Genomic DNA, 14911 nt, shown 5'->3' on the forward strand with positions numbered 1-14911 from the left:
AGAAGTCCTGCCTGTATGTTGGAGAGTTTTAAATCCCGTACGAGGTCATCTAATTCACCCTAAGTTATCAGATGGGGATCCAATGGGGATGGGGAAAGGGTTCTTCCTACATAAGTGGGATCATCTCCTTCATTTGGAACTTCAGTAGTTGCCTCAAGTACGTAATCCTCATTTACCGTAAGATGAGCAGGAGGTACTGGTACAGGTAATTCTGCATTGTGCAGAACTGGCCTAATTGCTGATGGCAAATTAGGGTACGGTACTGTGTGCTTAGATTTACTGGTTATTCATTTTATCTGTGTCATGCAAATGTAGCAATCTGAAGAATGATCTTTTGTTTACCTCCAGATCATCGGTACTGCGAAGTTCATGTTTCGTTCACCATTTGCCCACCTAGTCAGACGTTTCACGCAAGTACAACAAATGTAGTGAGGAGCCCTATTCTTATCTTGGTCTCCTACACAGCAAACAAAATATGACTGATTACACTTCCTCACAAGTGGAGTAAAACATCGACGTTGCGATTTAAATGTCAGCTCCCCACATACATAACAGAAATTGTCCAGGTGATTTATACACTTACTCGGCATCGTGTACGCTGCAAGGTATCACACACGCATACACACATGAATCTACACTCCATCAATCATGAAGCAGCCCAAAGTAATCTAACTCAGTGCATCACCACACAACACAATCTATTCGAACTCCACAATGAACAAACACTTCAAGTTATACGCGGACACATTTAAAACACATCCAGCTTGCACCGTCACTCAACGCTACTAACACTCATCAGACAACGTGAGTCATCATCTTTTATGCATTGTTGCCAGATCAAAATATTAAAAAGTGACTTATTTTCCACAGAAAACATGCGTGTATTTGTGCTTGTATTTGAGTACCCATCTATGTGCCGACAATACCACGTCAACGTTAGGTTTTTGTGTTTGGTAAAAGTCTTGCATAGTATATTCTTTATTACCTATAAATAGACACCAGAGTTTATATCTCTAGAGAGAATAATGCGATTCACATGAAATTAACATAAACCAGGTTGTTGGGATTCTAACCCGCTGTGCGGCGTTGCCACCTTTTACAAAACTTACTTGTCAGCTTTCGCAAGATATCGTATATCTCGGTCAGTTATCTATCTCGCATAACCACGGTTCTACTCCTAATGCTCTACCGCCTTGCATTATAGGTTTTAAAGCATAAAGCACTAGTGAGCTTTTCCGAGTTATTGTATCTCTTCCAAACTCAATTTTTCTCTTCTGTTGATGGTAACACTGTTCATCGGATGCTTCTAGACTTAGAGTCAACGCAAACAATTCTTACATATATTTCATTTACGATGTATAAAACATTAGTACCTCACGCCCTGTGTGTCCCAACACATATTACCCATGATTGCTCGAAAAGTTTGCAACGCTCATCTGTCTCCTAAATGTCTTTTGTCTTTATTTTCATTACTGCTTCCAAAGATAATATTCAATTTAGGTTATTCCTTTTACAAAAACAAAATTTCCCTTGGGTTGGCAACACTGTTCATTCGGGGATATTTGTCAATACAAGATCAGATGTCGCCCTTCCTGTAGTCGCTTCGTGCAAAGTTTCGTTTCTCTGTCTCTTTTAGTTTCTCCGTTATCACGGTTGGAAATTCTAAATTATATTATAATGTTGAAACGCCACTTCATGACTTTGTCGTGAAGTCGGCACGGGTTAACGTCCTGGTAGGGAGCTGCTATTTCACTAATGCGTGTTTATGGTCACATATAATAAATTTCGTGGGTGTGTATTTCAACGCGAAATTACCCAAAATAAAATAAATATGCATAGCTAAATACTGTTCTTCAATTTGCTGCTATAAATATAAATGCAAGTACTGACTAAGTACATCATTGTCTGAAAGTTGATCCCAGAAAGAGTAGCAAGGTGTAACATAAATAAATCAACTCATACCATCTTTAGCAATGTCATTCACTAAAAACTCGTTCATCTATTGGAGAATGTGTAACTCTTAATACAAGATTCGGTACTAATAAATTTACTCTAATAGTATTAGTAATACGAATAGTAATAATACTCTAAACTTAAACCATTATTATGTTTTTTGAATACTGGTGTATAGAAATACCTACTAAATACTGTCCCTTTTGGATTGCCAGATTTGGAATGGACACGATTTATATTCACTGGAACATGTAAATATTAATGTTATTAATATTCATATTCTTATAATTTTATATTTTGTTACTAATGATGTTTCATTTAGGAGTAAAAATATATTAGCAATAAAAGGAGTTTATAATGAAACAACAATAGTAGGTACCTAAAGCAAGAGGTAAATGTGAGAATTAAGCACATAATACAATAATACTGGAAATAAAGTATTTTTCTCTGCTAGTCTAAATTAAAGGAAGAATAAGTGAATGCGTATAATACAACAACTAACATATCTACGGCGCATGAATATTTCAGGTTGATAATATACACGAGGTACATGTTTTCTTTACGATCACTAACACTAATTTACTGAATTAATTTTCCTACACATAAAAGTAATTTGACGGTTAACTCGTTACCCTAACATTAACAAAAAATTAAAGTAGATACACTCAATTTTAATGTGACATTGTGTCGATCTAAATTCCAGAAACAAGATTTACAAGATTTCCAAATCTACATTTATATTTTGACTTTTTAGATAATTGTAACACAATACTGAGAATTTGCATGAATGTTTTTATGATGTATACATATTTGGATAACCGAAAATTACAAGCCCACTAAATTAAAGTTGAGAATCTCTGTATCAAAAAAACATTTCTTCTGTTTTAAACATTTATGGTGCTCTTAAAACTACACATAGAACGAAATTGTTAAGTTAATATCGAGAATTGAGAAATGACATATTAAGTGATCCACTTATTAAAATGCATTTCATTCAGGATCCACTAACGCTATAGTTAGGTCTCTGCTTATCAATATTAACAACCTTTTGTTATTAATAATAAATTTATAAATTATTCCTTATACAAATAAAATGTTATGCTTTGATATTATCTGAATTCATAACTACACTCTCTGAATTATCTGAGAACATGTTCTCCACTATATTTCTGTCAATAAGCTTCAAAATCCTACTTTTTCACTACTGTCGTAGTTTCAACAGGTTGAATGTTTATCAAACAGAATGTAGTTTGATTTCGAAAGTCACGTTATTACAGTGTAGACAACAACACTTGAATAGGGATTCAAATACTTCAATCATTATGTTGATTTTCATTAAATATATATATATATATATATATATATATATATATATATATATATATATATTTGATGTGTCTTACGGCTGTTTTATAGAATTTGAGACCTGGAAATGATTAATGGTTTGACAAATATACATATAAGAGAGAGGTAGGAGATAATACAAAATAACTTAAGTTATTTATAACTATAGCTTAAGGTCTCAAATTCTATAAAACAGCCGTAAGACACATCAAATATATATATGTCGTTTTAATGAAAATCAACATAATGATTGAAGTATTTGAATCCCTATTCAAGTAATCTTGACTACACTGTAAAAACGTGAGTTTATATATATTTCCATTAGAACGGAAAACTACACACTTCTTTTAAATTATAATGTTAGAAAGATAACTTAAGAACTGATCGGTCAGATTTATATTCCTGCCACAAGACAATTTAGCACAAAAGAAAGTAGGAAAATATACGCAGAATATCCTCTAAATAAAGTGAGAAAGTACTGTTTTCTATAAAATATTTTTAAAGCTAACTTGCCACAGCTTAACCAGGTTTGTTGCTTACATGTTACAAAGTACTAAATTTTGTGCTTGTTATCTCAATCATAATAATTATTATTATTATAATTATTATTATTATTATTATTATTATTATTATTATTATTATTATTATTATTATTATTATTATTATCTTTACTATTATTATTATTATTATTATTATTATTATTATTATTATTATTATTATTATTATTATTATTATTATTATTATTACGCTTTTGTATTTGCAGTGGAGCTCCATTTGTTCTTTTTGTCTTGACTGGGAGTGAATAGTGGCGACACACGGCGACTCGATCAAATTCGTTTCGGTTTATGGCTTGTCAGTCGGTTCCTATCCTACTTCAAGGCAAGAAAGTATCCACAACAACGAGGGAGTAGTCTCTTGCTTGTTCTGAAAGAGTAACATTTTTACTGATCATATAATACATAAGGATCTCCTTCCGACGTCATCGAAGTGCTTGTCCCGAATCCATACTTACAGACGAATCCTTAAGAGAGGCTTCAAAGTTTTCGAAACAATTTAAGGGCAACTATCTAGCTAGGCAAAGTATTAGAAGGTCTAAAGTCGAAGGAAATTAGGTCCCCCAGATGTGTTCTCTACAGAGGATGCATCCAAAATCCTTCTGTAAAACGAGACTTCTGAAAGTGGGCTTTGGTCCTTTTACTGACAACTCCAGTTAGCATGTGCACTCCGCATCAAAAAAATTGCGACAGCTAACGCCGTGCAGTTAGGCCACTCTATATACACATTCTTATCCCATATTCGTGTCAGGTAAAGAGACCCCTATATCTCTCCTCCTTTCTTCTCTCCTGTACTAAAATTAGCTAACAACATGAGCGCTTTACTTATTTCAATCTAAACATGTATTAGTTTCGATTAATTGAAATAACAAAACCAAGACGAAAAGAGATTCACTGCTTGATATAGGGAGAAACTGAAACACACACGATGGTGAAAAATTGAAACCAATGGATGTCTACTACACAGAGATTCATAAATGAGGCTGGGGGCTGCGGTGGCTCAGTGTTAGAGCGTTCACCTCTGGTGCTTGGGGTCCCGGGTTCGATCCCAGCCCCCGCCAAGTGAACTTTGTGGCGGACAAACACCGTGTGCGTGGGTTTTCGCGGGGTTCTCCCGTTTCCTCCCACTTTCTTCATTCCACCATTTCATTCATTACTCATCATCACCGTCTCCTTTAGCCTAACCGGCATAATCGTGGGGAGTAAAACTCAAAGATTTCATTTCATTTTTTCATAAATGAGGCAGAGCGAGAGAGAAGAGGAGAGAAGAAGAAAAGAAAAGGAGAACAGATAAAACAACGTAGTAAGAACGTAGTAAGAAAAGAACCTAACATTATAAAGTTTCGTTTCCAGAAATCCAATAGTAATATAGAAATAACGTTTTTTTCTTTTTCTTTTTCTTTTTTCTTTTTCTTTTTCTTTCTTTCTTTTTCTTTTTCTTTTTTTTTGGTTCGCATAATTTTTAGAACTATTCGAATATATAGAGCATGCTTTAAACATTCGTTATGTCACTTTCATAATGGATAGCATACTCAATTTTAAGTAGAACTGTAGATCTCCGAGACGCATCTGGGATAATGTCAAAAGTGTAACAAACGTGCTTTTTTTTTCCCTCGTGATTCGATTGGACATTCGGTAGTGTTCATTGGACGTACTGTTCCAAAATACATTATAATATACCCAGTAGATAGCGTTGGTCATATCCTCCATTTCAGACTACTAATGCAAACTGAAAAAAGGGCAGAAAAACGAAACAAAAAGAAAAGAGAAAGAAAGAAAGAGAAAATAGAAGACTTTTATTTTACTGTTAAATTTCTATCAGAAATACCCTATATTAAAAGTACAAACTGTATGGTTACGAAAAGTTAGAAATGTTGGAAAGGACAGGTTTGTATTCCTCATAGTTGTAGCATGTTTCAAATTTCAACGTGAAAAAAACAATACACGCATTGGATTATAGGATGTTGCCAGCAACGTAACTATGTTTACGACTCCTAATCTCTTGAACCACACGACCGATCTCCATCAAATTTTCAACATTGATATGGTTCGAGCCTGGGAAGCTTTTTCATCATTTCATTTTAACGGTAAAACTTAGGGTTAGGAGGAGGGGAGGAGGGTTGATATATAAAAATGAATAAAACGTAATAACTCTTAAACCACGAGACTGATCTCTGTCAAACTTTCAACGTAGATAAGGTTCGGATCTCGATCAATTTTTATCATTTCAGTTTAACGGTGCAACGACGAGGCCGGATAGAAGGACATATATATATGTAAAAAATGAAAATATAAGTTACTGTCTTTGTGATCTCATCACTCTTGAACCACCCGACCGATCTCTATTAAATTTTCAACATAGATGAAGTTCGGGCCTAAGATGGTATTTATTAATTTACTTTGACGATATAACTAAGTGTTTGAGGGGAGGGAGGAGTTAAAAAGAATGAATAAAACTTGATAACTCGTAAAACAAAGGATCAAGCACGATCAAATTTTTAACATAGGCGAGAGATGATTTTTATCAATTCAATTTCACGGGGAAACTTGGGGAGGAGAATGGGAGAGGGATATGTATATATATAAAACTAAATAAAACTTAATGACTCTTGAACCACCAAACCAATCTCGATCAAATTTTCAACCTAGGTGAAATTCGAACCTGAGATGCTTTCTGTCATATCACTTTGACGGTGTAACTTAAGAGATGGGGAGTGGGAACGACATTTAAAAAAGAACAAAAAATTACCAGTATAAGTGGCGAATCTATAATTTTTGGAGTCGCTGAGATTAACAGTGACACATCTAATGCTGTTTAAATCCAAATTTAGCTCCTCAACTTGGACGATGGGGATACATATAAAAATGATCGATCAATGTCCAATATCAGTGTCGAATTCATAGTTTTCCGGCTCGCTGAGATCAACAATAACACTGCAGATGCCGTGCTCCACAATATGGGGTGGGAAAAGGATATATAAAGCACATCGAAAATAATCAATATCAAAGAGCGCTTTAGAAATCCTAAACAGTGAATGAGTAACGGAATATATTATTTTTTTTTTTCAATTTAACCCAACGAAGCGGATAATTGATGTTAATAATAACAATAATAATAATAATAATAATAATAATAATAATAATAATAATAATAATAATAATAATAATAATTGGCAGCTATACTGTGAATGAAAAGATTTATTATTAATATTATTATTATTATTATTATTATTATTATTATTATTATTATTATTATTATTATTATTATTATTATTATTATTATTAACGTACTTTTGAACTTGCACGACGAAATACTGCAAAATATGTTTTATGTTTGTAATTTTTCCTGGATTGTATGTTTTTTTCCTTTATTAATGGGCACTAATTTCTCTCTAGGCAGTCGCATCAGTCAATTTCGTTGTGTACTTTGGTTCGTTCCAAAGATCAGGGTTAAAGTAAGTAATATTTGGCTTTTAATTTCAGATGGCATGATAGTGTAGGGGTAACGTAATGACCTTATAAATAATACAGCTATTGAACCTATGTTCAAATCCTGTCCACAACAAAGTTAAACTTTTTACAAAATGGTTGTGAAGAATTGATTTATTATACTGAATAAGCAATACAAAAGAATGTGTAAGCAAATATCTGTATCATGATAGAGACGACTTGCGAATGCTGGTTGGGAAAGGGGGAGGGAATTAGGAGGACATTCCAAAGACATTGTTGATCTGCAGTATACACGTTTCGCTTTATCGTTCTCAGAAAGAAACACTACACCATTTGTTAAACAAAGTTTGGCTAAAGCAATCAGTGATGTAGTGGTAACTTGCCAGACTTCCAAATGGAAATCTAGGTCCGATTCCCTATCAGGTAATATGATTTTTTCGCATAAAATAATGGCTGCAGACATTTATCTTCTGATGGAGAACTTACAAGGCATCACAGGCGATAATTCAAATAAACATTGTGTGCGTTCTATATTATACACTGTAATGATAAGTATGTTTGATATTTATATTCGTCCCTCTCTCTCTCTGTCTAGACGTTTCCCTATCCCGTCTTTGGATCTTTCACTTCTCCCCCTCTCTCTTTCTCTCTCTCTCTCTCTCTCTCTCTCTCTCTCTCACGCACTTCATGTTATAAAGTTAAAGCGGAGCAAGAGCCGGATATACCTGGTCTGAAGAATCTAATTAACTGTTAACTTCGGCGCCGAGTTTTTCGTGCTCTGGGGATAACATCTCCAGTCCTGGTCATCTCCGACAGAAATACTGTTCAAAAGCAAAGGAATAAGTAAAATCTCTTTTTTATCCTCTGGGTTACCGAGTCTCAATCGAATTACGGGGTCACTATGGATTAGAATCCTCGATTCAGTGATGGTCTATAACCTAACCAATATCATCCGACTGGCACGATGACACGTTTTAGCTCTTAGCGTGTTCATTCTATCTGTGTAAATTACGTTATATTCGGTAGAGATGAAATCAGTGTTGGATGTTCGGAACAGATAAATATTCGAAAAAGACAAGAAAATGGTAACTCTGGTTATTTGAAAACGAAAGTTTTTTAATACTAATTCGACACAAAATTTGTTATCATCCTGTAATTCAATGTGTTTTTCTCACGTCGAAATTTGAAACATGCTACAACTACGAGGAATATAAACTTTTCCTTTCCAACGTTTGTAACTTTTCGTTTCGATACAGATTGGACTCTTATTATAGGGTATTTGTGATAGAAATTTAACAGTAAAATAGAACTCTCGAGTTTTATCTTCCTTTCTTTCTCTTTTATTTTTTTTGTTTCATTTTTTTTTTTGTTTTGTTCAGTTTGCATGAGTAGCCTGAAATGGAGGGTATGACCAGCGCTATCTACTGGGTTTATTAGCATGTATTTAGAACAGTACGTCCAATGAACACTAACGAATTTGCAATCGAACCACAAGGGAAAAAAACATGTGTGTTATACTTTTGACATTATCCCAGATGTGTCTCGGAGATTTACAGTTCTACTTGAAATTGAGTATGCTATTTATTAAGAAAGTGACATAACGAATGTTTAAATCATGGTTTATATATTCGAATAATTCTGAAAACTATGCAAAAAAACGTTATTTCTATATTACTGTTGGATTTCTGAAAACGGAATTTTATAATGTTAGGTTCTTTTCTTACTACGTTCTTACTACGTTGTTATAAGTTCTCCCTTTTCTTTTTCTTCTTCTCTCCTCTTCTCTCTCTCTCTTTCTCTCTCTATCTCTGCCTCATTTATGAATCTCTGTGTAGTAGGCATCCATTGGTTTCAATTTTTCATTGTGTGCGTTTCAGTTTCTCCCTACATCAACCTATGAATCTTTTTTCGTCTTGGTTTTGTTATTTCATTTTGTCGAAACTAATACATGTGTAGTTTGAAATAAGAATAGCGCTCATGTTGTTAGCTAATTTTTGTATAGGAGAGAGATTAACTTTTGTATTTCTTTACCTGACACGATTATGGCATAAGAAGGTGTCTATTGGGTGGCCTATCTGCATGGCCTTAGCTGTCGCAATTTTTTTGATGCGGAGTGTACATTGGTCGAAGTAGTCATTGCGCCTCGGGGAATGTCACTCCTCTCACTGGTGACCAAGTTCACAAGATACTTATTATTGTAGCGCGGTAACCAAAATTATAATAGGAGCAGGTTAACACCAGTGCACGCCACTCCCAAACTGAAAAGCTGTTTTGTAAATACAATACTCCAGATTAGAACTTTCATAAAATAAAATACTCCTTCCTAATTATAAAGTTTATTGTAATGCTAACTAAATAATTCTATAATAACGTTAGAAAAGTGATAAAGGAAATTCCACCATTTCTAATATTCGACAACCATGTCGTGGAATACAAGGTCCTACTTTCTATACTTCACTTTATTATGTTCATTACTTAAGATAATATTTATAATTGTACAACGCTGTTAGAATTTAGCTAGCATTTCGCGTAATTTTCTCTTGTTGAACTTAACATTGACTCACAACTACAAGGAAAGTGATAAAGTATGGAGGACACATAGTTGTGCTAAGTAATCTAACAATTCTAGAGTTAATAACTGAATGGAGGATTAGATGTTCAATCCCTATATTACATCCACTACTACTCCACGAAGAAACTCTCTCTACTTTACTCTCACCAGCAAACAGAGAAAAAACGATATTTCGGATATCTCGGAAAGTCATTCGGAAGTGAGGACAGTGGCGATTCTATCCAGACAAGCATGGCCAACTTCAGCACCTTATTACATAGTATGGAGAGCAACCCTAAGGGCTACAAGTTAGTATGCGACGTTGCACAATAGTAAAACATCTGATTCTCTTTAGCGGCTGAAGAAAACCGCGGAGGGCATATCATTAAATGGCATTTTTGCTTCATTTTAACCTGAAGCTGCGATCATACGAGAGAGACATGTGAAATGGGGAAGTATTCACCCCTGAATGAAATGGCAGTGTTTATGGTAATGTTATTAATTTCTAAAGCATTATATCTCAGATATTGTGTTCTTATTTGATTGTATCTAATCTTATTGTAAACGTACAGGAAGATAGAAACTGTGTGGAAAGCTTTCCAAAGAGCCATTACTTGAAAACCAAGAGAGTCAAAGAATGTTTTAATCTTATTTTTTAAGTACAATATTATCTATCGATTTTTTCCCGTTTCTTTGATGTATATTTGACTACTGACTTTACTCATATTCAATTATGAAACCAACAAAATGACAAATGGTGTTAATTTTCCCTACATTTTTCGCTAATGGTGAAGTCTACCGAAATTAATAATTAAAGAAAAAAGTGCTTCATGTAACATGCATAATGTGTACTTTTATGGTAACAAGTACCAATACTATTACACACAGTCACATTCTATGAGCAGAAGTAACTAAGTTTAATAAGTATTTTGGTTTTTGCACTTCAGATGCAAATTTGTAATTAATATCAGGATCGTCCGTTAAAAAGGAAGTCCAGACACATATGGCATAAAATAGACTGCATTCCATCTCAAACTCAGAGAAAAACCTAGTGACATAGCTTGAAGTTGAACAGCCTCGTTGTCTGCGTCAGCTGAGAATAACATCTGAATTTTCAAGGATACCCTAGTGATCTTTATTTTATCTAATCATTGTAACACTTTCCAATATATTAACAATTTCTCACTTCCTGCACTACCTCCTGCATAGCTCAATTCTGACATATTCCAGAGGTTGCAGAGTCTTATGATATTTCTTCACGAACTTCATAATTTCTAGGAAAACATGTTTGTAGTGTAGTGACGAAAGCAGATATTCCTCAAGACGTTGAAATTTATTCAAATGTTCAAGACTCTAGCTGGAGAAATTCATTGTTTCATTACAAATTAACCAACATAAACTTTCGTTGGAGGTTAACTTTATTATGAAAATAGTTATAACATACCAAGGAGACACAAGTCGCAATATACCAGCTGAACAAACAAAACATTACTTCGTGAAAGTTTGTTGTCCATCAAAGTTTCTCCCTGTAGACACGTGAGGAAGAATTCTCTTCGGGAAATGCCCACGTTGTTGCAGTGGACCAAATTCAATATGAACACAAATTACTTTAATTTTAAAATAATCACCAGTAAAATTATAGTAAGTTTGTGCAAAACTCGGATAGCATGACTCAGTACTAGGACTTCTCTGAAACACTGGAACTAAAACTTCGAAGGGCTTGGACTGTCCAGAATGGTTATTAATTGAGTGAAATAGGAATAGTAAAAACGATCCGATTGCTGTGTGTTCAATGTTTCTCCTTAAGATTGATTCTTATGTAACACAGTTTTAAATTAGATAAAAGTGATTAGTACGAACAATTTTAAAGGCAAAACTGAAAAAGTGTAACTTACAGAATTGTAACAGAGAAAGTCATTTAATTTAGCATTTATTCACAATTAGAGTGAAAGCGATCTAAAGAAGAATAGATACCTGCGTTAATACTGACTTCAAATTTGACGGTCTTTCAGCTTCAAAGAAAAATTTCGTGACTGTAAACATAATCAATGCCCAAGCAGTTTAAACTTTCTAGGTGAATACTTGCAAGAGATCTAAATCAATACTAATCGGCTTATTGTGTTGCGTTAAATATTGCTACTACCAAGACGAGCACTTTTCCGTTTTCGCTAACAATTAATCATTGCACTGGAAATACATCAGATGGGATTCGTGTGGATGGACGCCACCTGAGCTCAGAAAAATGATTATAGTAAAATCAAGAACTGTATAGCAGTTTCTGGAACATAAGTTCTGGAATATAAATACCACAAACGACCTAATTACTTATCCCTCTCCTCACTTATTATGACAAAGACTTCATTATAGAATAGTGGTACCAAAACTCATACTTAAAGCATATGATTACCTCTTAATGTCGTTACGAAAAAGAATTTACTATCCATCATTTACCTTGCAGTATATTCTTTATTGTAAGGAAAGTACTGTCAGTTAAAGAGACGAATTTTATAATTCATATTGTTTCTTTCGACTTTGTAAACCTTTGGCAATATCAAGGCCTCGGATTCGGGGAGCTGACTCTGTCTTTCGGAACAGGGTATCTGATTCATGATTTCAAATCGATGTAACCCCATTCTCGGATCTAGTATCGGATGGCCGAATTTAAGTTTTGGATCCACGTACTCGATTTCCACCGGATATAGAGTCTATTTTGAAGTGGATAACCCAGATCACGAATTTTCTGGCCATATTTACTCTGCAACACCCCCTGAATCATATTAAGTTAGTTTCGAAAGAGGCCTGTCCAAATAACGTGCTGAGTACCGATATAAGCCCTTAGAACTCATGAAGATATCATACCCTTCTTTTATATGATTAGGGCAACCCAAATAGGGCCACTTTTATGCAAAGTATACGTGTACACGCAGAGGTCGAAACAAGTCCGAAAATTAAACCTTAGTAAAATGGACTGAATGTTACCCACATTAAGCATACTGCTGAATCACCTCAGTTACTCAGGAATGTATGAAACTTTCAAAATAACAAATAACAGCTTTCTTTTTACTATAATCATAATATAAGACCAAACTAGAATTGCAACTATTTTCTCTTTCTCCCCACGCATTCCGAACACACGCTTTGCGATATTGTTCTTTATTGGAACGTATTTGTCAGCTGTACCAATTGCAACACTTCAACTTCTTCCAACTGGACGCCGCGTTGAAACATTCTCATCTATTATCAACAAAGATTTTGTTAAGTGAATTACGTCGTAAACGACTGGAACACAACTACTAATATGCTTGTTAAAAATAGGGAACAAGTTTACTTGCAATAGCCAGAACGTTCAAATGAAATGTGAATATGCAACTCTTTTATTTATTTGATAAAACATAGTCATCTGATAGACTATCAGGTGTATAGATGAAGTAAGAAATAAAATTGGTTGCAATATTGCCCCCCATATATGCGGAGTGTTAGCAGTAGTTATTTTGTTTAAATTTTATTACAGAGTGTGTAATTCAGATCAAAATTTAGAGTTCCTTAATTCTCAAATCCTTGTATCATTATGCGGAAAGCAAACACTGAGTGCGTCATTCACCTAGTATACCTTCTACCCGATAAGGAAGGGCATGGTACCATTTGATTTGTTTACGTGTCTCCTTCATAATATTTAGGAAAAGTGTATATACAAGCATACAGATTTTGACCAAAAATATTTAACTTACCAACTTGACTCGAAGATTGCCCATCTGGACCATATATCAGTTTACCTACAAAGAGACGAAAATTCCATAATGCTTTCTACAAACAAAGAAGAAAGTACTAATATAACTAAATTATGGGTACAAAAGAAAACAAATGTTAAAAAGCAAGATTTGAATAGTACATTTACTATGAATCTTTGCAATTCCTTCGTGAAATCACGAAATAAAAATATGTATCATTTTGTATAAAAACAAAGATGGCAAACATTTAAAAAATGGAGACCTATATTGTATCCTATTTAAATATATCAAAAAATTTAGTTTATATTTTAACTGGACGTAATGAAGTGATCGTATTACCAATAATATTCATTAAGGACTTGTAGCAAAAGTAATTCTATACGAAAAGACAACGGATTGAAAGTGTGAATACCACTCACGTTGAAATAACATAGAACAGGCAACTTAAGTAAGAAGTTCCTGAGATACACAAAACCTACATTGTACGTTTTGTTACTTCATTTTCTATAGCAGTACAAGCGATAATTTGCCTATATATATATATATATATATATATATATATATATATATATATATATATATATATATATATATATATATATATATGTCTGAAGAATGATGATTTTCTTACGCAGTTCAGAATTATAGAGCGTACTTTGAGGATACTTGAATTTTGTACCACAAAGTGATCAAAATCGTCATTTTGTATAAAGCAAGCAGTATTATGAGATAGTAAAGTTGGTTGAAAATACAAAATCGCTACATTTTTTGTCTCTTACATGAAAAATAGTATTAGTCCAATTGTTTTGTATCTAAAGAACATCTTTTGAATTTTTCGACATCATTATTTCCACATTCGTTGAGGTAGCGTTCTTCTCTGATATCAGCAACATCTTATCAGCTTTTAGTATCATTCATAAATCTCGGTCTTTTAATTTCAAATCAGCCTATTTATTATGGTAATAAAACGCATATTTTACAATTTTTTCCTATTACCTCAGTAAGAGATTCTTACCACATTTTATAATCGCAAATTCAGACAGCATACATTCTGTAGGAAATCGTCTATAATGCGTCTAAGAAGTGTTCATTTGAAAAAAAACAGGGCATATTTTACTGTTGAACTTTCACATGTTCACAATGTATTTACTCAACTTTACGGTGTACCTGAACTGCTACAACAAGATAGTATGTAATATATACCTACACCTATAACTGGCCTTCGCCTTATTTCTATTGTCATTCAACTTACGCTGTGAGTGACAATTGACACCAGACCTCCACAAAAGCGACAGAACTTTCTTGGTTACCACTATAAATAGCAATAATTC

At 33.8% G+C, this 14911-nt stretch overlaps 1 protein-coding gene across 1 annotated transcript in view; it reads right to left on the bottom strand.

The window, feature by feature from the left end:
• The window catches only part of LOC145683923 (uncharacterized), a 443098-nt gene that overhangs the window by 14046 nt on the left and 414141 nt on the right, over positions 1 to 14911 (bottom strand). Inside the window, exons 21-22 of the mRNA XM_081755604.1 lie at positions 13581 to 13625; positions 2142 to 2195 (exon numbers count right to left, since the gene is read on the bottom strand). Of these exons, the coding sequence (XP_081611730.1) occupies positions 2142 to 2195; positions 13581 to 13625 (99 nt within the window). The remainder of the gene's footprint in view (positions 1 to 2141; positions 2196 to 13580; positions 13626 to 14911) is intronic.

Source organism: Thermobia domestica, chromosome 4 (assembly GCF_964235325.1).
Source record: "Thermobia domestica chromosome 4, izTheDome1.hap1.1, whole genome shotgun sequence".
NCBI classification, from domain to species: Eukaryota; Metazoa; Arthropoda; class Insecta; order Zygentoma; family Lepismatidae; genus Thermobia; species Thermobia domestica.